This window comes from Lagenorhynchus albirostris, chromosome 10 (genome assembly GCF_949774975.1).
Source record: "Lagenorhynchus albirostris chromosome 10, mLagAlb1.1, whole genome shotgun sequence".
In the NCBI taxonomy this organism is placed as follows: Eukaryota; Metazoa; Chordata; class Mammalia; order Artiodactyla; family Delphinidae; genus Lagenorhynchus; species Lagenorhynchus albirostris.
This window is the reverse complement of record NC_083104.1, coordinates 64,399,682-64,426,290: the sequence shown is the minus strand read 5'-3', so window position 1 is coordinate 64,426,290 and position 26,609 is coordinate 64,399,682. Positions and strand designations below refer to the sequence as shown.

The window sequence follows — 26,609 nt, the reverse complement described above, 5'->3', positions numbered from 1 at the left end:
TCAGTGAACTTACAAACGCAAACTGCCTAGTGCAGAGCTTGCTACACAGGAAGTAAATTCAAGGATTCTCATTCTAACTTATCTCCAAGGGACCCCATGTGGCTCAGTATTAAAGCTAAGTTTCCAGGTTAAATCACAATAAATGTAACTTGATTATATTTAGTTACACTGACTAATTAATAGACACGTACTTTTAGACTTAAAAAAAAATAAAACTTGCCATAGGCTGTTTTCAAACACAGTAATACTGAATGACTAAGAATGAACGGCTGGTAAAAGATATATCAGGCAAATACTAACCATAAGAAAACTGAGATAGTAACTATAATATCAGGCAAAACAGAGTTTAGGTGAAAAACATTAAAGGGACAAGAGGAACATTTAATATTGATAAAAGGAACAATCTGCCAGGACAAGATAGCAGTCATGAACTTGTGTGTACCTGGCAAGCTCTTCATCAGCATAAAGCAAAACTGACAGAGTTATGGGGAAAAGCTGACAAATCTCCAGCCATATTGAAGACTAAAACATCTCATTTAGAAACTGATAGGAAAAGCAGCAAAAAAAGAAAGGATTGAGTAACAATTAATAGGGTTGATCAAATAGCTATATTGAGGAATAATCTTGCATCCAAGAAAGAATATGTAAATTTTTAAGCACACATGAAAGAATTATAAAAAAGTAACCCTATGTTAAGCCATAAAAGAGGTATTAAAAATCCCAGAGCATCCATAATATAGACTATACATACTGTGATATAGTGCAGTAAAATTAGAAATCAATAATAGAGCCAGCTTGATGGAGAAACATACTTGGAAACAGAAGAAAATGTTCTAAATAATCCTTGAGTTAAAGCACAAATCACAAAAACTAGTAAGCAAATAGAGCTGAACAATTATGAAAGTTCATATCATGAAACTTCATATCATGACCTATGGATGCAGCTCATTCACTTTGAGCCCTAGATGATTTTATTAGAAAGCAAAATAGACATTAAATAAACTAAGCAGTCAATTCAAGAAACTAGCATAAAAACAACAGGATACTCTCAAAGGAAGTAAAAGGATGAAAATAACAAGGAAAAGAGCATGAATTAATGGGGGAAAACAGAAATGATCAGCAAAACCAAAAGTGGGTTATTTTTATTTGTCTAATAAAATACACAAACCTCTCACTGAATCCATAAAGGAAACAAGAGAGAAGGCAACAAATAAGCAATAAAAAAGGAAATAACCACAGATATAATAGAGATTTTTAAATTAAGAGAATGCTATGAAAAGCTGCAAACAAAAAAATTTGAAAACTTCGATAAAAATTTTCTAGGAGAAACTACCCAAATTTACTTAAGAAAAATTAGAAAGCCTATATGTAGATCATTAATCCTTATAGAAATTAAGTGGTAATCGCCAATCTCCCCAGCAAAAAGATTCCAAGATCAGACGAGGTGAATTTTACCAAAACTTCCAAAAATATATATTCTTACCTTAAAGAACTATTCCAGAGAAGGATAACTACACACCTCTTGTAAGGCAAGTATGATCTTGATTCAGCAAGCAGCATACTTTTTCTATAAAGGGCCAGATAATAAATACTTGAGATATAGAAGCCATATGGTCTCTGTCACAAATGTTCAACTCTGCTGTTGTAATGCGAACACCCTCATAGACAATACTTAAATGAATTATCGTGGCTATGTTCCAATAAAACTTCATTTACAAAAACCGATGGAAGGGCAGATTTGGCCTGTGGGCCATAGTTTGCTGACCCCTGATCTTGATACTTAAAAGTAGAAAGAACAGTAAATTCTGAACTATGAACATGGATATGAAAATCCTAAGTAAAATAACAGCAAATAGAATCTAATGCTTTGTCAAAATATCATACAACTGGGTTATCCCAAGGGTACAAGGATAGTTCGGTCTTGGAAAATATGTTTATGTAATTTACTTCAGTAAGAGTTTAAAACAGATAAAATTATCATCTCAGTAAATGAAGAAAAATTATTTATTAAAATTCAGTACCCTTTCATCTTAAAAACTGTCAGCAAACATAAAATAAAAGGAAATTCCTTAACTTGATAGAGTAATAAAACCTACAGCAAACATTATATTTTTGAAATTTTCAAAGCATTCCTATGGCAGACAGGAATAAGACAGTTATGATTGCTATCATGCTGCCATTTGTTATTGAACTGGGGTCCTAGCCACTGCAGTAAGACAAAAATAAAGATTCAGAAGGAAGAAGCAAATTGTCATTATTTGCAGATGGTGTGACCATTAATTATAAAAAACCAAAGAAACACAACAGAAACTAGTAGAACTAGTAAAAGCATTTAAAAAGGTTACAAGATAAAGGATCAGTATGCAGAAACCAGCAATGTTTCTTTAAACAAGTGACAATCAACTAGAAAATATGCAACTTTAAAAAATATACATTATTCACAATAGCAACAAAACTATACTAAAACTGAAATACCTTGCTGTAGACTAACAGAATGCAGAATCTTTACAATAAAAATAATAAAACTTCATTAAAGGAATTTAAAAAGACCTGAATAAATGGAGAGAGTCTATTCTTGAATGAAAAAACTAAATATTGTAAAGATGTGAGTTTTTCTCGAATTAACACCAAAATTCAAAAATAAAAGTAAACATCCCCGAAGGATTTTTCAAGAGATCTGAAAAACTGATTTTTGAAATTCGCATAGAAGAATAAAGGTGCAAAAATGGCTTTGAAATTTTTGAAAAAGAACAGAGGCAGAGACTACTCTTCCAGGTATTAAGATAAAGCTATATTAGTACACAAATTAACAACTATATTAGTAAAACAAAGTAATATCCATGGGACTCTTCTGGCTACTTGGGAATAAATTCCCAAATTTATTTTGCTGGATCATAGAAAACATACGGGAGACCAACTTTATGCCATGGGGACGGGGACATGTTTCTTAAAAAGACATTAAACACACACACAAAGGAAAAAAGAAGTAAAATCAGCAATGTCTGGTAAAAACATGTTTAGCAAAGGACATTCAAAAGTAACGATAAAAGACAAATGCCAGATTGGGAGAAAATATTTACCACAGAGGATAAGATATAAATAATTTCTGAAGATCATTAAGATGGTCAATGAACACATAAGAAAAATGGATAAAGAGTATGAAATCCCAGACGAAGAAATCTGAATGTTCATTAAACATAGGAAAAGTGCACGATTTCAATTTTAAAATTATGCATTATAATTTTACACTCACTATATTGACCCACAATTTAAAAAAAGCTGATAACAAGCACCAGTGTTAAAGAGGAACAAGAGGTACAAGGTACAAGAACTTGTATACTGCCTCTAAACTGGGAGAATATGTCAGTTAGTTGTTGCTGTAAAACAAACTATCCCAAAATTCATTGGCTTAAAAAGTAAGTATTGGCTTCCCTGGTGGCGCAATGGTTAAGAATCCACCTACCAATGCAGGGGACATGGGTTTGAGCCCTGGTCTGGGAAGATCCCACATGCCACGGAACAACTAAGACCATGTGCCACAACTACTGAGACTGTGCTCTAGAGCCCACGAGCCACAACTACTGAGCCCATGTGCCACAACTACTGAGCCTTGCTCTAGAGCCCGTGCTCCGCCACAAGAGAAGCCACTGCAGTGAGAAACCCATGCACCACAATGAAGAGTAGCCCCCACCCTCCGCAACTAGAGAAAGCCCACGCACAGCAGCGAAGACCCAATACAGCCAAAAATAAATAAAATAAATTAAATTTTTTTTTAAAAAAGCAAGTATTGCTCACAAGCCCATGGGTCAGCTTCTCGTGTCAGCTGGACTACTCAGTTATCTATAGCCAGCTCTGCGTTGAGTTGGCAGCTGTGCTGATCTTGGCTAGGCTATCTCACTTTGGCGGTCAGCTGGCTGTAGGCTGCTTTGTGATATCCTCAGCTGAGACTGGTCTTTCATCCTTTAGGAGACTAGCTCACATGGCAGTGGCAGAGTTCCAAGAGAAAAAGTGGAAACTGTAAGGCCTCTTGAGGCCAAGACTTGGAACTGGTATACCATCCTTCTGCATTTTGTTGGCCAAAGCAAGTCACAAGGCCAGGGGTGGGAAAATAGATTCTATCTCTTGATAGGAAGAACTGCAAAATTACACTTCAGAGGATATGGGTACAGGGAGTTAGTTCCCTGGTGGTCCAGTGGTTAGGACTCTGCACTTTTACTGCTGAGGGCAGTGAAACTAAACTAAGATCCCACAAGCTGCGCGGCACAGCCGGAAAAAAAAAGGACATGGATACAGGGAGAGAATTGCAGCCATTTCTGCAGCTGATCTACTGCAGAGAGCAACGTGATAATAAGTGGGAAAATTGGATGTACTTTTACCCTGTGATTCAGAAATTTGACATTTAGTTATAGATCTTGGAGAAACTCCCACACATGGTAAGTAACAAGGATATCTGTAAGAGAAGTTCTTTTTTTGGCAATTTTTTTTTTTCGTGGTACACGGGCCTCTCACTGCTGTGGCCTCTCCCGTTGCGGAGCACAGGCTCCAGACGCGCAGGCTCAGCGGCCGTGGCTCACGGGCCTAGCCGCTTCGCAGCATATGGGATCTTCCCGGACCGGGGCACGAACCCGTGTCCCCTGCATCGGCAGGCAGACTCTCAACCACTGCACCACCAGGGAAGCCCGGCGATGTTTTTTATAATAGCATGACTAAATGTCTACCAACAAGTGAACAGATTAATAAATTGTGATAAATTCTTAAAATTATTGATCAAGAGTTAGAATGAATTAACTAAAACCACATGTATTAATATAGCTAAAAGTCAGAAACATGATATTGAAGAGGAAAACGTTGCAGACTTTATAATCCTTTTTTTTAATCAAGTAGAGAAACATGCAGGAAATACTATATACCATTACTAGTGGATATATACCTAAGTAGTAGAAGTGTAAAAACATACAGTCGAATGATAAAAACCAAATTTAGGTGAGTAGTAGTTAGTTACTTCTGGCAGGAGGTGGGGAATACACAAGAGGCTTCTGTTGTACTAGTAGTTTTATTTCTTAAGAAAAAAAATGACATAGAATGATACACTACTATTTGACAAAGCTGGTTAGTGACTACCTGACTACCTGAATGTTTATTTTATTATTTTCTTTACTTTTTTGATACTTGAAATATTTCATTTAAAAAGCAAAACAAAAAACCTTGGGATGGGATTTCAGTGGACTTAAATTGTCTTCTCATCTACTTCCATCTGTCTTCACTGTGATTCTTTCCTTCTATAATTGACAAGTTTGGTGGATACCAGAAAGTTATGTGTATTGAAGACCATGTATTTTTGTTCATAGGTTTCCTCATATAGACACTTGCATTAGAGTTGTTCCCCTGAGCTCCTTTTGCACCTGGGCTTACTGCTTTAATAGAGGAAGATTTTATACTACAGCCCCCTGAATGTACAGAATTTTTCTTTTGGGATATGCAGTCTTCCTCAGAGAGCTGCCGTTTAAATCAAGGGAAGTAGCAGGAAGCTTTCAGATACAGGTGCCAGCGTATCTGACTAAAAGTGGCTTTAACATCACTAATTATTTTTCTCACATAAGAGGTCCAGGGGTTGGCCATTACCCTGTTGCTTCAGCAGCTCAGCCGTCAGGACTTTGGTTCACTTCTTATTGATTTTCTAGGCCTTACCCTTATGATCACAAGATGACTGTTGCAGTTCCAAGTTTCAGGTCCCCACCTGACAAGCAAGGAGGTATAGGGTTTCTTTTTGTACAGCTCTTTTTATCATGATGGGAAATCTTTTTTAGAAGCCTCCAAGAAACGTCCTCTCAGGAACCACTGACCCAGAATTGGGTCATACACAGCACCCCTAAACCTGTCACTGCAGAGGGCAGCAGAACTCCCTATGCGGTTCCAAGTGTGCCATAGCTCTCACCTGAACAGAATCTGAGTCTTACTGGTAGCAAGGAGGAAGGGAGAATTCTTGTGGACTAGACAGCCATCTGTGTCTGCCACCATATCCACCTGAGAGTGAAAAAATTGGTTTCAGAAGGTGATGGTCCACTTTATGCCCATCCAAACTAAGCAGCAAAGCCAGGGATCTTTGTGGTAGGAGATCATTTTAGGGGCAGGTTCAAAGGCCCATCACATCAGTGCCTCTGCCTAGACCTCAACTACACACCCCGGGAGACTGCTAGAGGGAAAGAGGGGGTACTGGAGTGTCCCTGATCAGTCCAGCCCTTTACAGATAAATATAGGTTTGGCCAAAAAGTTCGGTTTTTTCTGTAAGATGACTGTAGTAGCACTTAGTTATCTTTAACTTCATTCAAAACAATTTTGTTGGGATTTCCCTGGTGGTCCAGTGGTAAAGAATCTGCCTTGCAATGCAGGGGATGCAGGTTCAATCCCTGGTCAGGGACTTAAGATCCCACATGTCACGGGGCAACTAAGCTCGCGTGCCACAACTACTGAGCTCACGTGCCTCAACTAGAGCCTGTGTGCTGCAAACTACAGAGCCTACATGCTCTGGAACCCGTGTGCCACAACTATAGAGCCCACACGCCCTGGAGCCTGTACGCCATAACTAGAGAAGAGAAAACCCGCACACCACAACTAGAGAGAAGCCCGCGCACCACAATGAAGATCCTGCATGCCTCAACAAAGATGCCATGTGCCGCAACTAAGACCCAGGACAGCCAAAAATAAATAAATAATAAATAAATTGTTTAAAAAAAATTTGTTAGATTGTATTCTGACAGCTGTCATATCAGCATGCATTTAAAAAAAACATCGAAATTGGTGAATTTTGTGTAGCCATTTTAATATTGAAGATGGAAGAAAAAAAGCAACGTTTCTGGCATATTATGCATTATTATTTCAAGAAAGGTAAAAACACAACTGAAACACAAAAAAAGATTTGTGCAGTGTATGGAGAAGGTGCTGTGACTGATTGAACGTGTCAAAAGTGGTTTGCGAAGTTTCATGCTGGAGATTTCTCGCTGGACGATGCTCCGCAGTCGGGTAGACCAGTTGAAGTTGGTAGTGATCAAATCGAGACATTAACTGAGAACAATCAACGTTATACCATGGGGGAGATAGCCGACATACTCAAAATGCCCAAATCAAGCGTTGAAAATCATTTGCACCAGTTTGGTTATGTTAATTGCTTTGATGTTTGGGTTCCACATAAGCTAACCGAAAAAAACCTTCTTGACCATATTTCCACATGATTCTCTACCTAAACATAACGAAAACACTCTGTTTTTAAACAAACAAATTTTGATGGGCTTTGAAAAGTGGATACTGTACAATAATGTGGAATGGAAGAGATCTTGGGGCAAGTGAAATGAACCACCAGCAACCACACCAAAAGCCAGTCTTCATCCAAAGAAGGTGATGTGTATATGGTGGGATTGGAAGGGAGTCCTCTATTATAAGCTCCTTCCGGAAAACCAAACGATTAATTTCAACAAGTACTGCTCCCAGTTAGACCAACTGAAAGCGGCACTCGATGAAAAGCATCCGGAATTAGTCAACAGAAAACGCATGATCTTCCATCAGGATAACGCAAGACTGCGTGTTTCTTTGACGACCAGGCAAAAACTGTTACAGCTTGGCTGGGAAGTTCTGATTCATCCACCATATTCACCAGACATTGCACGTTCAGGTTTCTGTTTATTTCGGTCTTTACATAATTCTCTTAATGGAAAAAAATTCAATTCCCTGAAAGACTGTAAAAGGCACGTAGAACAGTTCTTTGCTCAAAAAGATAAAAAGTTTTGGGAAACCCCAATAAAGATGTTAAAAAAAAAAAACGTTTTGGGAAGGTAGAATTACAAAGTTGCCTGAAAAATGGCAGAAGGTAGTGGAACAACATGGTGAGTACATTATTCAATAAAGTTCTTGGTGAGAATGAAAAATGTGTCTTTTATTTTTACTTAAAAACCGAAGGAACTTTTTGGCCAACCCAATACTTCCAATCTCAGTAAAACACCCCGAAAGGAAAAAAGACATTTGTGTTTTTTCCTTTTTAAAAAGTAGCCAGTTACTCAGGTAATTTTTGTCAACTAGACCTCAAGTATTAGAATTGATACTGTATACTTTGAAGTTCAAGAAAGCACTCATCTGCATATGGTTGAATAATGAAGGGTAGTAGATATTTTATTTGGAATTCTTACTCCTAGCTAAGATGGGCTTTTAAATAAAGACTTCTCTAGATTAGGGGCTTTTGACAATACAGACAGAAATTGTAACTGCTTTCATATGATTTTTAGAAAAACAGGTCTATACCAGTAACCTGACGGGACCAAACTTACATATACCCTGAATCAAATCTTATCCCCAAATGTCTGAGCCAAATATCTGTCAGATGTGACCCTGACACCTACCCCATCCTGCGTGCAAGAATCATATGAGAGGTAAAAATATCTCTCTCCAGTTGCTTGTGGCAGCATTTGAGAGAGAGCTAGGATATGAAAGTTGGACTGTGGAAGATTGTGAAAAAGTAAAATGGTTACAGTGAACTCTGTCTCAGAGAAACTTTGCCTATGAGGAATCTTCCTCTTATCGGCACTATGGCTTTAAAGAACTGAAATCCATTTTCTTACAAAAGAGGAGCCTCCTCCTAAGAAAACTGCTAAAGCCCAGTTTTAAAAACTGGTAAATATAGGAATATTTCTTTGCTTTTTACCATAGATAATCATTGGTAGAATCACCTTTGATAGAATTCTCCCAAGTAGATCTTTCAAGATAAAACTTGAAAGAAACATTTAAGAAATAAAACTAGTGTTGAGTTCGTGCCCCGGTCTGGGAAGATCCCACATGCCGCGGAGCGGCTGGGCCTGTGAGCCATGGTTGCTGAGCCTGCGCGTCCGGAGCCCGTGCTCCGCAACGGGAGAGGCCCCAACAGTGAGAGGCCCGCGTACTGCAAAACAGAAAAAAACAAAAACAAACAAAAAACACTAGTGTTGATTAGAAGTGATTAATTAGATTAATTAGAAGTGAAAAGGCCAGTGTATTTCAGTGTACGGATGACAGCATTATTTGATTTACTCTAGACTATAAAAATGCATCTATTTCATTAAGAAAAATGTTTTTATACTTTGCCCAACTGCCTCTGACACAGAGTAAATCATAGATACATGTTGGTGTTGAATGCAGAAATTACTATAATTAAAAGTTTTAAGTAAATTGTATTGTCATAATATTAAGTTGATTTATGCCTTTAAAATTTGGAGATTATTTCCTTTTCTGCATTTCTGTTTTCTTTTAAGAAAAGTAAATAATTGAACAGTAACTGCTGAAGATAACTTTCTCCACTTTGCAGAAGAGAAATGTGAATGATGTCTTCTGTGAACCTCTATGAATCTTTCCTTGTGCCGCCTCCCCTCTGCCAACCCACTGCGGGCCTCCTTCCCCCAAAGCCTGACGGCTCTATTCCCAGGCCCTGTCAGTGGAGGCCTGTGGCAAGAGCACAGGTGACACATCTCAGGAGCTGATCTGAGCATGTTTGGGCTGCCTAGGATCAGAGTACAGCATTGGCTTTCCAGATGAGGAGAGCCTGCCAGCTCGTCCCACTTGTTCAGGCAGCTTCATTGGTTAATTCATGAAGTACAGTCTAGCTAGTCTTAGCTGGCTGTGGAGTGCAATTATTTCTAAAAACATAGAAAAGCAATTTAAATAAGAAAAGGTACACACTTCTATTGAAGTAGACCAAAAGCCACATGGGGAAAAGAATAGATGGGAAAAGAATAGGAAAAGAAATAGGCATGTTGGCAAGAGAAAGGAAAGTAATTCCTTGACAGATAATTAGCAAAAATTAATTTCAAAATAGAGCTCATTTAGGAATCTAGGCCTTTAAATTGGCTTCTGTTGTTTCTATTATTGAATATCTCTAAGGAACTTTTGGAGTACTTATTTTAAATTTTTATTCATTCTGTACAAACTTATTGAGCACCTACTGTCTTTAGAAAGTATATATATATATATATATATATATATATTTTTTTTTTTTTTTTTTTTTTTTTTTTGCAGTACGCGGGCCTCTCACTGTTGTGGCTTCTCCCCTTGCGGAGCACAGGCTCCGGATGCGCAGGCTCAGCGACCATGGCTCACGGGCCCAGCCGCTCCGCGGCATGTGGGATCTTCGTGAACCGGGGCACGAACCCGTGTCCCCTGTATCGGCAGGCGGACTCTCAACCACTGCGCCACCAGGGAAGCCCAGAAAGTATATTTGCCTTGATTTTTAATGTATTGTACAAAATAACATGGCAGTTGTAATAGAAAAGAAGTTACTGCATCCCCCAGGCATTTCCAGGGAAATCTTTCCCTCACTTCTCACCCCCTCTACTCCTAGCAGAGACAGATATAAAAGGCAAAAGCTAAAAAGACTGCCTGACTCAAAGCAAAGTGGATACCTCCGTAGATCAGTAACAGAGCAGAATTGCAGAACAGCAGAGGAAAGTTTCAGCCTCCATGGCCTTGCATGGCTGGTGGTTGGAGCCCTTGGAGTAAGGGGGAGGCCAAGTACCCAATGGAAAGGACACCAGGAGCTGAGACTTTTAGAAAGATATGGGCCAACAAGAGGCACATGAAAAGCTGCTCAACATCAATAATTATTAGAGAAATGCAAATCAAAACTACAGTGAGGTATCACCTCACACTGGTTAGAATGGGCGTCATCAGAAAATCTGCAAACCACAAATGCTGGAGAGGGTGTGGAGAAAAGGGAACCCTCTTGCACTGTTGGTGGGAATGTAAATTGATACAGTCACTATGGAGAACAGTATGGAGGTTCCTTAAGAAACTAAAAATAGAATTACCATATGACCCAGCAATCCCACTACTGGGCATATACCCTGAGAAAACCATAATTCAAAAAGACACATGTACCCCAGTGTTCATTACACCACTGTTTACAATAGCCAGGACATGGAAGCAACCTAAATGCCCATCGACAGACAAATAGATAAAGATGTGGTACATATATACCAATGGAATAGTACTCAGCCATAAAAAGGAACGAAATTGGGTCATTTGCAGAGACCTGGATGGATGTAGAGACTGTCATACAGAGTGAAGTAAGAGAGAGAAATATCATATATTAATGCATATATGTGGAATCTAGAAAAATGGTACAGCTGAACCCGTTTGCAAGGCAGAAATAGAGACGCAGATATAGAGAACAAATGTATGGACACCAAGGGGGGAAAGCGGGGTGGGGGGGTGATGGTGGGATGAACTGGGAGATTGGGATTGACATATATACACTAATATGTATAAAATAGATAACTAATAAGAATCTGCTGTATAAAAAAAAGATATGGGCCTAGGTAGGGAGAGGATGCAGATGCAGTGCACAGTAAAGGATGGGGCTCTATCTACAGTATTCACTATATGACCTTGAAGCAGGACCCCTAAATTTTCACTTTAAGACGTGGCTCTGGAGAGCCTGGTGAAAGCAGCGTCACAAGTAAGCCCTTCACCAGTTGGAACGTGAATTTACTTCAGGTAAAATGAATTTTATAGCATGACCTGACAAAGAAGTTAAATATTTTCAGAATGTTCAAAACGTAAATAAAGGAATAACTTTTATTTTAAAAGAACAACAACAACAAAAATCATGGAAGGGCTTCCCTGGTGGTGCAGTGGTTAAGAATACACCTGCCAATGCAGGGGACACGGGTTCAAGCCCTGGTCCGGGAAGATCCCATATGTCACGGAGCAGCTAAGCCTGTGTGCCACAACTACTGAGCCTGTGCTCTAGAGCCCGCAAGCCACAACTACTGAGCCCACATGCCACAACTACTGAGCCCACATGCCACAACTACTGAAGCCTGCACACCTAGAGCCCATGCTCTGCAACGAGAGAAGCCACCACAATGAGAAGCCCGCTTGCTGCAACTAGAGAAAGCCTGCGCACAGCAACAAAGACCCAACACAGAAATGAATGAATGAATGAATAAATAAATAAATATTTTTTAAATCATGGAAACAGAGCTGTATGTAATGGAAGCAGGTAGATATGTAAAGAACAAGTAAAGATGAAAAAATCAAATAAAAAGTGGACCAGAAATGGATAACTCTAACCAGGATATGGCTGAAAAGAAAATTAGTAAGTTGGAATAGAGTGAAAAAGTCACCTATAATGCCTCAGAAAGACGCAGATCTAAAAAAAAATACTAAAGGGCTGATGGGATAAACAGAGTATATACTACAAAGTCCTAATCACTGTGTAAAGTTGCCCCTCTCGCCTAATTCTCTGTCCATCACATGCTCTGTGCATTCCTGTCATAAAACCTATCATTTAGCAGAATTACCAGATCTTTTTTTTTTTTTTTTTAATTTTTGTCTGTGTTGGGTCTTAGTTGCAGCACACAGGATCTTCGTTGTGGCGCGTGGGCTTCTCTCTAGTTGCAATGTGCAGGCTCTAGAGCGCATGGGCTCTCCAGTTGAGGCATGCGGGCTCAGTTGCCCCTCAGCATGTGGGATCTTAGTTCTGTGACCAGGGATCGAACCTGCATCCCCTGCACTGGAAGGCAGACTCCTAACCACTGGACCACCAGGGAAGTCCCACCAGGTCTATGTTTTTATTGACTTATTCTTTATAAAGCTCCTGCCAGGTGCTGAGCTCTTTTCTAGTCATGCTGGGTACAGACAGCCAAGAACGAGTCAGATAGGGGTCTTGCTCTCATGGACTTTGTGTTCTAGCCTATTCATCACTATACCTCTGGCATCTACACCATTGTCTGGCTCAGATTAGGCATTCAGGTATATTGGTTCAATCAATGGGTAAATGAAAGAAGTAATTCATACCTCAAAATATCTTTTGTATGGCTATGGCCTTGATTATCTTTCTCTGTTTGGCCAGTTTTGCATTGGTGAGAGAGACAGGGAAGAGATGAGAGGAATTTCTCTCCCTAGAGCATACCCTGCTGTTATCAGTCTGTGACACAGACAACACTCTGGTATGACCCCCACAGACCTAGAATCCACCTGAGCTGTGTCCTCTCGTTTTTTTACTTCTGTTTTACAAATTGGTCAAGAAGATTCAGAATGAGGGTTTCCCTGGTGGTGCAGTGCTTAAGAATCCTCCTGCCAATGCAGGGGACACGGGTTCGAGCCCTGGTCTGGGAAAATCTCACATGCCGCGGAGCAGCTAAGCCTGTGCGCCACAACTACTGAGCCTGTGCTGTAGGGCCCGCAAGCCACAACTACTGAAGCCTGTGCGCCTAGAGCCCACGCACCTCAAGGAAGAGTAGCCCCCGCTCGCTGCAACTAGAGAAAGCCCGCACACAGCAACGAAGACCCAACGCAGCCAAAAATAATAAATAAATTTATTTTAAAAAAAAAGAAAAAGAAGATTCAGAATGAGACCAGCCAGCAATGTAAGCAATGTCAATGTATGAATCTTTCTTTTTTATTTTTCAGGCTGGAGTGAAAGGGACATTGGGAAGATTAGTCGGAATTTTTGAGGTAAGTCTGTTAAAATCTTTGGTGCAATTGGTATCATATTAATAACCACGTATATCTTCACCATGGGCCATTCAGGCTTCCGTAACAAAATACCAGAAATTGAGTGGCTTATAAACAATAGAAATTGATTTCTCATAGTTCTAGAAGCTAGGAAGTCCAAGATCAAGATGCCAGCAGATTCAGTGTCTGGTGAGGACCCACTTCCTGGTTCATAGACAGCGGTTTCTCTCTGTGTTCTCACATGGCAGAAGAGGGAATGTCTCTGGGGTCTCTTTTATAAGAGCACTAATTCTATTCATGAGGGTCTTCTGTCATAACCCAGTCACCTCCCACTGTCCCCTACCTGCTAATACTATTACCTTGGTGGTTAGGATTTCAACATATGAATTGGGGGGGGGTGCGGGGGAGGACATAAACATTGTCCATTGCAGTCTTAATCTAGGAAAGATGCCATCTTTGTTTCACCAAGTTTTCACAACAGTGCAGCACCAGCAGAGAATAACATGCGTTCTTTTTAAAATCCCATAATCTCCTCCAATTAACTAGAATTATTTGTTAGAATTGTTTTTCCCGTGTCTACCTCTCTTCCTCTCCTCCCAGGATGTGAGGAGGGATAGATAAGTGTAAAGGAGACAGAGGAGAAGTGGAAGATAAGTAGCTATAGCACAAGAGACAAACAAGGACATAGTCTGGACTAGAGATTTGGAGAAAGTAGGAAATCAGGGAATAAAGATGAGCAGGGTTAGTAGGAGGAGGGGAGATGTGTGAGATAATCAGCTTGCTCACATTGATGGGACCCCTGCCCACCACAGTCTCTTCTCTTTCTGGTGTTCTAGCTAGTTAAATTTACCTGGTGCCTTTTTCTCAAGAGGTCCCAAATCCATTTCTCAGTATTGAGAAGTTGCGCAGAAAAAAGAGGGTAAAGCCTTGGCTTTGGAAGCCCAGGCAAAGAGCTCACCCTCAGATTCAAGTGTGGCATGTTTTAAATAGGCCAGTTGGTGCTATTCCATATCTGATTGTAGGACGATAAAAAGTGAAAGGAATCCTTGGGTCTAAGCTCTCTGGACGTTTACATAATCTCAGCTCTCTAAGGAAAAACTCTCTCTGTCCCTCTTTGCCCTTCAGAACCAGGAGAGGAAGCACAGAACGTATGTCTATGTGCTCATTGTCACAGAAGTGCTGGAAGACTGGGAAGACTCAGTTAACATTGGTAAGTTATCCCCAGATGGCCTCCAAAGAGCTCCCCACAACCGGCCCTGGCCGTGCCGTAGGTCATTACCCACAACCACAAATGAGAGCCTGATAAAGAAAAGAAATAACAGAAGGATGTCCATTTCTGAACTTGTGAAAGGTACTATTTTGAAATGTTTAAGAGGAAGCCAGAGTTGGGTACATAGTCAACATTTAGAAATGCGGCCCATAAAAATAAGACCTGTTGATTCTAAAACCAAATTGGATCCTCCCAAGCAGGTATTGATCAAGGCCTCCGCAATGCTAGGCCCGCTGCTGGCCATGAACCTTAGGCGGGAGCACGGCCGTGGCTGTTCCTTGCAGTGCTTATTCATACTGTTAGAGAAAACTGTCGGTTTGGTTGTGTGAGCCCCTCCCTCCAGAGCTGTATAGTAGGTGTAGAGTGATGGGAGTAGTTTCCAGTTATATTCATGTTACCCTTCAGGTGCACGTGACTTTCTCCTAAGGAGCCATTTTCTTTGATCTCAGATCACTATTGCATGTATATGTCCTTTTTTTTTGTTTTGGCTGTGTTGGGTCTTTGTTGCTGCACATGGGCTTTCTCTAGTTGAGGCAAGTGGAGGCTACTCTTTGTTGCAGTGTGCGGGCTTCTCATTGCTGTGGCTTCTCTTGTTGCGGAGCACAGGCTCTAGGCGTGTGGGCTCAGTAGTTGTGGTGCGTGGACTTAGTTACTCTGTGGCATGTGGGATCTTCCTGGACCAGGGATCGAACCCATCCATGTACCCCGCATTGGCAGGCGGATTCTTAACCACTGCACCACTAGGGAAGTCTGTATATATGTCTTTTGACCTAAAAATTGAGGTGATTTTAATGGTTGGCTCATGGTTTAATCTTTTAGCTCTGAAGGAAAGTATATTCTAGAAAAGTATAATATTATTATCTTCTGTTGTAAATTGGCAAACAGATATAATTCATTTACCAAAGCCTCTCCCTTTATTGCTAGTATATGCTTTGCCATCTTGCCTCTCACATTGTTGATCTGGGCATTTCATAGCTCTTCAGCTTTTAATGGCTTTGTGTTTGGTAAGAATGCAATAAACTTAAGTATAAATAAATTCAGTGTGGGGGGTATTAAAAATAGACTCCTTGACAGCCGGTGCTGGGGCCTGAAAAAGAAACAGAGGTGAGTGGTGTGGCTGGCCCTGTCCTCAGAGTACTCTGTCTGGTGGGAGTCACACACTTGTGATACTAATTTTTAAGGTACCATTGCTCTATTAATATCCAAACAAGCCTTTCACCTGTACTCCCACTGCTGAGAATTGACTCTAATGAAACAATCTGAATATGGGAATAAGCCTATGAGCCTTCCTTCAGATGAGCCTTTTTCAGATGAAAAATTGGGTCTTAAAATGTACAGTTCAGCAAATGTTAAGTGATCTAAGGTCCATTCATCTGATGGAACGTTAGGCAGTTAAACGCATACTTATGAAAGCTCTACACCATGGGAAAGTGCTTATGAGATCGTGTTGGTGACTGAAAACAGGATACAGAATTGTATATACACTCATTAGAACTACATTAAAATATGAATTTGAAGTGAAAACAAAGATGAGGTACTGGTTTTCACCTAAAGAATTGGCAATGCCAAACAAAAGTTAACAGTGCTGGCAGGAGTGTGGTAAGACTGACATTCCAACACACAAAAGCAGGATTGGGGATCAGTACATCCTTCTGGAAAGCTGTTTGACAGTATCACAAGCCCTATAGTGTTCAAATTTTTTTTAAGTGTAGCATTATTTATAATAACTAAAATTGCAGACTGTTGATGTCCGATGATAGGGAAATGGTTAAGTGAATGACATTATATCCATGCTAGATATTATGATGTAATGCAGCCATTAAATATCATACTTTTACAACAGAGAAGAATGCTTAAGAAACAATGTGAAGTGGAAAAGAAGCAATAACAACAGTAATAGTAAAGCAAACTCTTACAGCATGTACTCTGTCCCAGGTATTGTTCAAATGCTTTACATATTAGCCCTCACAACAGACCTGTGAGATAGGCATTATTTATTATCTCTATTTTATAGATGAAGAAAGTGGGGCCCAGAGAGGTTCAGTAACTTGCCCAAAGCTGTGCAGCTCATTAGAGCCATTGATGTGATTGGAGCCCAGCATATTAGCTTCAGTGTCCATGTTCCTAACAACAGCACTCCATCAGGGCCTCTGAGGATTCCGAGCACCTTAAAGCATGATCTCAATTATAGTTGCTCAAATAACTGTGTCTTTTTCAAATAAGATGAAAGAAAAGCAAATGCACTAAGGTATTAAGAGTAGTTACTTCTGGTTTATAAGAGTACAGGTAATTATCTTATTTATGCTTTCTTCTGTTTTCCCAATTTTAACCAATGATCTTTTGTTATTTTTGTAAGAGAAAAAATAATGGAGGATTTTAAAACATGCATTTGAAAAAAATGTAAATACACTGAAAAGTTAATAATGATTGTGTTGAGATTATATTTTCCTCTTTTTGAGAAAATATTTTCTTTTTTGTAGATATATCACTCTTATACAAAAATTTTAAAATAAATAACTGATTACAAGTCAGCCATCCTGGTAATTCTGGAAGCTGATGCTCATGTCTGTTTCTGCAGGAGATGGGGTTGCTGGCGGGCTTCAGGCACTTATGTACAAGCCGAGGAAGGCCCAGAGGCCCCGGAGCTCAAGAGGAAACCACTAGCAGTGGTTCTCTTTAGAGGACAGGTTTCACACAATGACTTTCAGCTCTTCAGTTTCCAGATTTCTTACCTGTTTTCTGCATTAGACATTTGTGTAATATTTGAAGCATATAAAGTGCTTGCATCACCCTTGTAGGAAAAGAAAATAAGGAAAAATAAACTTACATGTTTTTTAAATGTTGATAACCATCGTGGTCATTTTGTAATGTATAGAAATATCAAATCACTATGTTGTACGCCTGGAACTAACATAGTGTTGTTGGTCAGTTATACTTCAATGTGAAAAAGAAAAGAAAAACACTGATAACCATTGCTTCCGTGTTTTTTTCTACATTTTCTCAAAAGTTTTAGGGTCAGAAACCTGCTGCTTTCCTTTTGTACTGATTTCTGTTTCTCTCTGCCTCGACAGGAAGGAAGCGGGAATGGTTTAAAATAGAAGATGCCATAAAAGTGCTGCAGTATCACAAACCGGTGCAAGCATCGTATTTTGAAACGTTGAGGCAAGGCTACTCAGCCAACAATGGCACCCCGCTCGTGGCCACCACTTACTCAGTTTCTGCTCAGAGCTCGATGCCAGGCATCAGATGACTGAAGATTTCCTGTAAGAGAAATGGAAATTGGAAACTAGACTGAAGTGCAGGTCTTCCCTCTCACCCTTGCTCTTTCACCTCTCCTCACAGGCCTCCTCTTTCAAATAAGGCATGATGGGCAGCAGAGAAAGGGTTTATTGATAATGTTGCTGTTTGGTGTTAAGTGATGGGGCTTTTTCTTCTCTTTTTATTGAGGGGGTGGGGGGTGGATGTGTAATTTGTCAGTACTTTTGTGCATGATCTGTCTCTCCCTTTTCACACCCCTACAATTCTCTAAAGAGGCAAACAGCCTTCCCTCTGCCTTGGATTCTGAAGTGTTCCTGTCTGTTTCATCCCAGCCCTGGCCAGATTTTTTTTTTAATTTTTTTTTTTTTTTTTATTAAAAGATACCAATATGAGATGAAATCTTTCAAGAATTTGTCCTGTAATGTGCTGTTAAGTCTGGTAGGCTGGTCACTTTCACTCTAAGATACATTTATCTACACATTATATACTGGGCATATAATATGTAAATAAATGACTTTTAGAAGAGGGATTTAACTGTTTAATTTTTCAAAGTTTTGTTTTTTAAATTCAGGGTGTTTCTGAAGTGGAGAGCCTCACAATTAATTTACTTTTTTGTTTCTGATGCTAGTGGCTAGGTAAAGTTCCCTGTCCTCTCTCTTTTCCCAGTCATCGACTGTAGTTATGTAGGGTATGGGAAGAGTTTAGCTACCTTCATAGTGCTCCCAGGACTCATGGCCTTCTCTTCTCAAAGCTGTGTTTCCATGCCAAGAAAGAAACAGGAAGAAACCTATTTTCTTTTTTATTACCAAGCCAGGAGCAAATGGCCTCAGCTCAGATCTGGAGAAACAATGCTAGAAATTGAATTCCTCCCTACATGTTGACAATAGGGATTTGAACTGGATTCTTGGGATTACTATCTAAAAAACTGGAGCGTCGAGCACTGTTTCTATCCTGCTGGTTTGGAGTTTTTTCCATAATGCTACTTATCGCCGACAAAGGCCTCTCTCCCTGTGCATCCATGCCTTACACCGTGCTGAACTGGATATTGTCCTTGTGCTCTGAAGCATCCAACTATACTTGGCAAGTGCAGCTGTACAGTCCTGTCCCTGTTCTGGGTAACCATGTTACGTTCCTGAAAAGTACACAGGAGGAAAATTCAGATGTTTGCTTGTCTTTGTAATGTTATAGCACTTGTAATTGCACCATGGAGCATGCTCAGAAATATTAAATATGTCTCCCACTGGGATGTGAAAGGTCCATCGTCCGCTGAGAAGTGGTATGGGAGAATGCTTAATCAGTTATTAGAACAGCAACATAATGCATTGGCTCCCTGCAAACTGTCTTGTTGGGTTTTGATACAGGTTTGATGCTGGCTTCATTTGCCAATTGTGTTGTTTAGTCGAGAAGTAGGCAGAAAAGGGTCTTGAGACCGGGGCTGGGGGTGGGGGGCACTGATCAATCCCTGGCTTGGGACAGGAGTTTGTTGCTATACTCTTGGTGGCATCTCCTTTGTCAAAACATAGCCAAGATGTGAAATTAAAATCGTAGTTCTCTTTATTTAAAAATTCTAATAAATACTCAAACTTTGAAAAGCTTTTGCTCTTCCCTCCCACTAAAAGAAATATAGTATCTGGTAGGCCTGTGTCATTTAATGTTCAGTGTTTTAGGGGACATCAGTTGATGAACTTAAATTTTTGCTATCTATTCTCGGTTTGCATCTTCTCTCCCAGTCTTAAAACACGGAGCCAAAAAGCAGTGCCGGCAGTTTCCTTAGGAGACCGCTCTACCTCTGGGAAAGGAATCCTGTCCCTAAGTAAGGGTCCCAGTGGATAGAAAGCACCATGGGATTTGAATCTAAATGCCAACTCACTGTTCATGTGTCCTACTTAAAAACGAACACACTGCTGCTTATTACCTGATTTAGAGCATTCTGAGGTTCTGTGCAAATAAATAAAGGGGACAATAAAATAAGTTCAGCTCAGCACTAAATGGAGTCCCCAAAACAATCTTCAAAATAAATTCTACCTTTATGATACAGATTGAAAGAGCTTTGCAGGAAAACGATTAGTACTCTTGAAACAGGAACTGCATTTGTTAATAGTATTTGTGCAGTTTTTAGTGACCTGAAGATGTTTTCACTGGGCTGGTATAATAATACACTACCCTACAAAGTCCTGTTTGGATGGTTGTTGGCGTCTTTGGGTCAGGAAAGTGAACTGTGCCAAGAAGTATTTGTCAGTGACATGAATGGATCCCATTAATGCAGTTAACTGGCGAGGTTGTGCTGATGCTTCCTTAACTGACAAAAGGAGGCTTTGTCCAACACCAGAATTGTTGAAACTGATGCGGTTATCTGTTGCACTGGGATTCTGGTGAGCAGGGGTCGGTGTTTTTCCCTCCCTGGCATCATAAACACCATGGCTATCTCCTGACGTGTAGTCACAGCCCTTTTGTGATACATTACTTAGACACATGGTTGCAGTAACCTTTCTATCTCCCCCAAAGAAAGCAAGGAAAAACAGAGGAAAGCTCAAAGTTTACCCTACTTGCAGAATATTTAGACAACACTGATTTGCCATTAATTCTGCAAGTACTCGCCTTATTCAGGCTTGGCAGAAACAGGTTCCTGTGTTCAGGGCAGATATCGAGTCTCTCTCACAGTGAACGGGCACATCTTAGATTCTGATTATTACCAGAGTGCCCATCAGAGTCCACCATACTCAGGATGGAGAAAGATAGCAATGGCTTTTTTTAAATTAAAATTTGTTTTTGGTTTATAAATTGCAGCCCTTGGGGAAACAACAGTGAGATCATGCCGTTTTTTTGGACCAGGACTGTGTGTGAGTGAGTGAGTGAGTGTGTGTGTGTGTTTGTGTGTGTGTGTGTGTGTGAGAGAGAGAGAGAGAGAGAGAGAGAGAAAGAGGACTACCAGGAGTCGGCCACGTTAGGTTTTCTGGTCGCCTCTCAGAACAGTGCAGCCCATGAAAGAGGAGTCTTGATTTTTCTCATGGTAAACAAAACAGGATGGAAAAGTTACTGAACTGACTGTTTTATTTTTACAAGTGTCTGCTGCCCTATCTGCCCTGTGAGGAGAGGGTTTCCTCACTGCTGAGTCTGAGCTGAGGCCATCTGGAGGGATCAGAGAGTGTGGGAGTATCACCCTGCTAAGGCTGAGCAAGGCCTAGAAGGTGGCTTCGCCACAGGATTTCCGCCCTCTGCATTGCGTTGCCAGTGCTGTGGAAAGTGAGGCACTGGAGGCCTTGCTTCCCGCAGCCTCTGGGGAGCAGAGTGGGTCACTGCCCTCTGAGAGCGTTTGCAGTTTTTTGTACACTGTTGCTACATAGTCAAGTTCCTTCATGGCAGAGAAATATTTTCTGTTTCAGTGTTAGGAGTCAGCCCATGTAAAGTCTCTTAGACTTGCTTAGAAGAAAAAAAAAGTCACCTTTTGTTTTGAGAATTCTAGGAGGAAGAAGTTCCCCATAGAACCATGCTTCCTCCTTCTCCTTCCCCTTTCTCTTCTCCACGTACAGTGCTTATTGGGGGCTTCTTCTAAACCTCTTCAACAGAGGGGAGTAATCGGTCTTCTGATGGACATGGATGTGCGTTTCATACCTTGTACTTAACATATTTGTCATCTCCATCTAGTGCTGTGTTAATATCTTTGTTGATCTCCCCACCTGATCTTTTTTTTTAAACAGCTTAGCCTGAGCCATATTTTTGTTCATTTACAAAAAGGATTTAATAACCACAATATGATTTTTGCCACAACTGTATAATTTTTAATATTTCTGAAGTGTTCTCTAAGCCCATCCTAGTTGAGAGTGGATTTAGCATTAGAAGAAATACCTGGAGAAATCTCCACAGTGGGATGAATTTTTGCTTAAAGAGAAATGAGAGTTGATAATATAACTCTATATCCTGGTCCCACCTGCATTTCACATCTACATCTTTACAAAAAATAGGAGACATGCAGGATAGTCAACTCAAGCATTTCTAGGGAGAGGAGATTGTTTAATGGTGATTAAATAATGCAGATGGCTCTTTGAGTTCTTATTCTTGAAGACTCTAAAAGAAGTCAGACCTGAGGCTGTGCAGTTTATACTGCCCAGTTGGGGTGGCAGTCGTTTCTTCTGAGCACTGCTGGGTTGGAACCTATTTCCCCAAGGCTCTGCAGCTGTCAACTTTAGTGGCGTTAGCCTTGCTCCATCAGGGCACCCCCCCCGCCACTTGGGGTAGGTGGGAAAGCACCCGAGTCAGCCTCTGCACTCTGGGGTGAGCTTGCAACAGAGACCACACCATCCAGAAGAGCTGTGTTTTCCATGTCACCTGACATGTCACCTAAAGCAGTAAGACATTTGAGATTTTCAAGTAAATTGTTAATTGCTAAATACTGCAATCTATAGAATATACTACATCAGGTTGACTTGAGGTCATCACAGGCCCTGGGAACCTCCTTTTAGGCAGACTCTCCTTTGGAAGCCAGGAGCCTTCCACTCCTGTCTCTGAAAAGGCGGCTTCACACTTCGACAATGTTTTTGCATTAGCTTGATAACCTTTCAGGGATGGGTGAAGCCTAATCAGGACATTTAAAAAATGGTATCTCTCACCTTCAGAGTAATCCAATAGTTTGTCCTCCTAATCCCCTTAAAAATTAATAAATAAAAAGAGAAATAAAGAATCCCATTTGGTGTTGATTATAACAGACTCCTTGAGCTGAGGCTGGCAGTCACGTGATTTGATTTTGTGTGTCTGCTACGTGAAGCTTTTGAAGTGAAAAGGGCATGTCTCTCCCCTAAATCTTTGTTGATAGTGATGATCTGTGAGCCTGAGCTTGTCCTAGAAAATGAGACTGTCCACCTGGCAAGGGGAGCGCAAAGACAAGCCTCCTTAACTCAGAATTGAGCACAGCAGGAGGGCCTCTGCGGAAGAAGGAAGTGCTTTTGGCTGAAAAAGCAAGATTAATATCTAGAAGGTGGCGAGTCATTGCTTCTGTTCCTCCAGCAATTAGGTTGTTGAATTAAATAGGTTTCCTTCAGTTTACATTCTGAGTTCTTAACCCCAAACAGGGGCCACTAGAACAGCAAAAAAAAGGCATTTAACCCCCTGGAGATAGGCTTTAAAAGATACAAAAGCAGCAGCCTTGTCATTTTCCAGGTTCATCACCATTTTGATGTGCTACCCGCCCTTCCACCCCCACTGCAGCCAGGCCAGATGTGAAGATTCTATAAATATTTGAGTTGGGGAACATAAATTCTGGTTCTGGAACAATTACCTACTAAATTGCTCACCATCTGTGGACGTTATCCATGGGATGCGCCTTTCAGGGAACCTTTCACCAATACAGTAAAATCACTCTTCTGGGCTTGAGGCCCTAATCAGGCATTAAGATCAAAATCTTAAGTCTTTGGAACTTCTCAGGAAGAAAGCAAGATACCCATTCCCGATGCTGGGCCTTGAGACTGGACTCCCTGTCTGTACAGTGGGGTGGAGTGGCTCACCTTCAGGAAGTCATTTCTCCAGTAATACTGGAAGTAATACTGATACGAGCCTGGCTTTCTGAACACTTTTGTGCTGAATTGAAAATGTTAACCTAAAGCAATAGATCCATGTAGCCTCTTCTACCTCATTACTGTCCCATTGGAAAAAAAACAGCATTTCAGTGTTAAGGCTTGGTCTTAACATAATAGATACGACTTATGCCAGGGAAGATAGAGGCTGATTATGGAGACACCCACAACCGGAATAGATAGGCCTGCTCCACGTAAGGCCTCCACGGGGGCAGGTTGAAGTTAGGTCTTGGAGAGCTTCCAAAGCACTGGGGGGAGGGGAGGACTTCAAGGGCCTTCGCCCAGCCAGCAACTGGCCTGTGCTCCTCCTGAGGACATGAAGGATTCGAGGGAGCTGCAGGCACCTAAGCCACGGTGCGCAGACACAAACCTGCCCTTTTGCCTCCTCCCACGTGACTGAGAGCATTTTTTGCTCAGAATCCAAAGGGATTCTGTCCTCCAAAATCCAGTTTGCTTCAGGTGTTTTGTTCTGCCTCTGAGAACCTCACCCTTGCACTCACCCATTCATGGCCATAGAAGTGCTGCTCAGGGCACAGATTCACGAGGGAGTCCAGGGCCCAGCAGTTGCACAGTGTTGCATTTTGTAGTTAGAAAAACAGTTGGTCCACTCTATTATAAAAGAGACACAGTGTGGGGTGCAGTTTTATAAATGTCAGGTCCGTTTTTATTGTCTCATGGTCTGAAAACATTCAAACTGATTTATAATTGAAGAAAAAGTTGGTGGTTAAAATGAATAAAATGTCAGTTAGTGCATCTATCTTAAAGATAACTACCAGTGTACACCATGTGTTTAAGGAAGTAGGAGCATTTGAGGATGTTGTAAAAGTAAAGCAGGTATCTCTGGCCTACCCAAGTGTTTCAGAGGGAGGATGTGGAAGCCTGTTAGTAGCATCTTTATATTTGATTTTGTATAAAGAGGCCAGTCTTTATTTCAAGGACCTTTTTCCCACCTACTCAATCACCTTGGTAGGGGATGGGCTCTAAGGAAGAAGCAGTGAGGCCCCAGCTCTATTTGCTGAGCTACAGGGTATGATCTCCAAACAGCATGAGGCGTATTTGAGGGGTTTCCCAACTCTGCTCACCTCCACTCCACTCATCTACCATCAGCACCAGAAGGGTTAAACTCCCTGGGACCATTCCAGTTCTGAAACAGATGAACTAGAGGTGCTTCCGAACCCTGTCTTCTCAAGTGTATCGCACAGGTGCAGTCTCCCTTTGGCCAAGTTCAACAGGTGTTTCCAGGGAACCCTTTGGATGGAGATAAAGTAGCCAAGATGTATTGAGTTTAACTTTTTCTGAAGGACAAAGTCTTTGTCCCTTTCCCTTCATGTTTTAGCTGAGGCCTAAATGACAAAGTCTCCAGAACTGAGACAGAGCCAGGGGCCCATGTACCCAGGGACCAGTCCCCTGGGGATCACACAGACTCAAACCAGACTATTCAGATTCCACCAGAACTCCACTGCTGTCCCCTTCCATCAGGACCACCCAGAAAAGCAAACAGCTTAGCCTTTCCACCCCTGGGTCACCTGGTTCCTTGGTGACCATTCTGCAGAGTGAGAATGGATCACCTGTTTAGGCAGTGTGCTGTATATTTCTAGAAAGGGTAAAAAGTGGAGTGGCCAATGGGCTGAGTACTCATCCTTGGAGAGGGTAGCAGAATAACCCCAGATGAGCTCAACAAAACCCCAGGGAATCCAAGGAAAGGCGCTTGTGTGGGAGGAGGGGTTGGTTATGGTCCCTTAGCCTCTTGCGACCTTTCACAACTGGGGTTTGGAATAACGTCGCCCTTACCCCTATCCAAATGTGCTCCAGGACGTAGGAGCTCCTAACCCAGGGGTGCATGGTCTTGTTTTCCATTTTTTCGTTTGCAAAACAACCTTGCTTGGTATTGTATGGAAAAGCGAGTTTTCCTCCCTGCCCACTTGGAGCCGCCTGCCCAGGCCTGGCTTCTTCCCCAGTCTCTCAGTGCTCTTAGGAGCTGCGGGGAGCAGAATGGGTCCAGAGGAGGTGGAAGGAAACTGAGTTTTCCTGCACCCTTTCTCTAGGAGGCTGTTCTTAGGCTTCCTTCATACCTCTCTTTCCCGTGGGGGCAGGCGGGTTGTGGGGGAGGGCTGAAAAGAAAGTTCAGGTTTGGGTCTGAGACAGGTGCACAGCAGATGCAAGTCCCCCTTTTCCCCCTTTAATAGCCAGCCAGCCGTGTGTAACCGTCCCCTTACTAAAGCATCCCCTCATGTGTGCCGGCAGCAGAGGACAGCAAAGCCCTCCCCCATAGTCTAGCTGGAGCTCTGGTACTATCCCTAAAATCCCACCACCCCTATATCTGACTCCTTTTTGTAAAAACAAATGCTTAAACCTGTGAGTGTGCTGTTCCTTTCTGTGTGTTAATCAGTTTCTTTCCACTTGAACTGTGTGGGAGGGAAGGGCATTGGAACTGTAGGTTGTAATATTGTGCCAACCAATAAAAACCAGTATTTCACACACATCCCTGCTTAGTCTCTGGTTTCTTTCTAAAAGTTTTCTTCGAGTCCTTCTCATCAGTCTTCTTTTGATTTTACCACCACCCTCTGCTGGACTCTTGAGAGTTGCCCCAGAGGTCAGAGGTGGCCGCATGGAAGATTTGCTGTTCAGGGAGTTCAAGTAAGGAATGAAGTGAAGCCCAGGAAGGTAGTGAGAGTCAGTGCCAGGGACCCCCCGGCAGACACCCAGTGCTTCACTAGGAGCCCAGAGGGGCATGAGGGGACAGAGGTGAGCCACATCCAGGACAACAAGGGAGCACAGCAAGGGGTGCTCTCCTGTGTGGAAGCAGAAGTTGGGCCTGGTGGAGTCAGGATGGGCTGGAGCGGCGTTTTGAAGATGCATGCTGGTAGGACTTGCAGGCAGAGAACAGGCAGGGCACCGCCAGGGGGAGAGCAACATGAAGTTAGCTGTGCCCCTCCGGCTGAAGACAGATGACAAGCATTATGGGCTGAAAAATAAAGCATGATGAGGCCAATTTAGGGAAAGCCGCAAAAGCCAGGCCAAGGAGTTTGGCTGCGTACGTG

At 41.6% G+C, this 26,609-nt stretch overlaps 1 protein-coding gene across 3 annotated transcripts in view; it reads left to right on the top strand.

The window, feature by feature from the left end:
• The window catches only part of NUDT3 (nudix hydrolase 3), a 107,281-nt gene extending 81,231 nt beyond the window's left edge, over positions 1-26,050 (top strand). For 2 of the 3 annotated variants that reach the window (XM_060162621.1, XM_060162623.1), the window contains 3 exons: positions 13,429-13,473; positions 14,599-14,683; positions 17,815-26,050. In XM_060162621.1, coding sequence (XP_060018604.1) covers positions 13,429-13,473; positions 14,599-14,683; positions 17,815-17,993 — 309 coding nt within the window. In that variant the 3' untranslated portion in view covers positions 17,994-26,050. Of the gene's footprint in view, positions 1-13,428; positions 13,474-14,598; positions 14,684-17,321; positions 17,549-17,814 lie in introns of those variants that run through there. The other variant, XM_060162622.1, reaches the window with a different exon arrangement.
• The last annotated feature ends 559 nt before the right edge of the window (positions 26,051-26,609 follow it).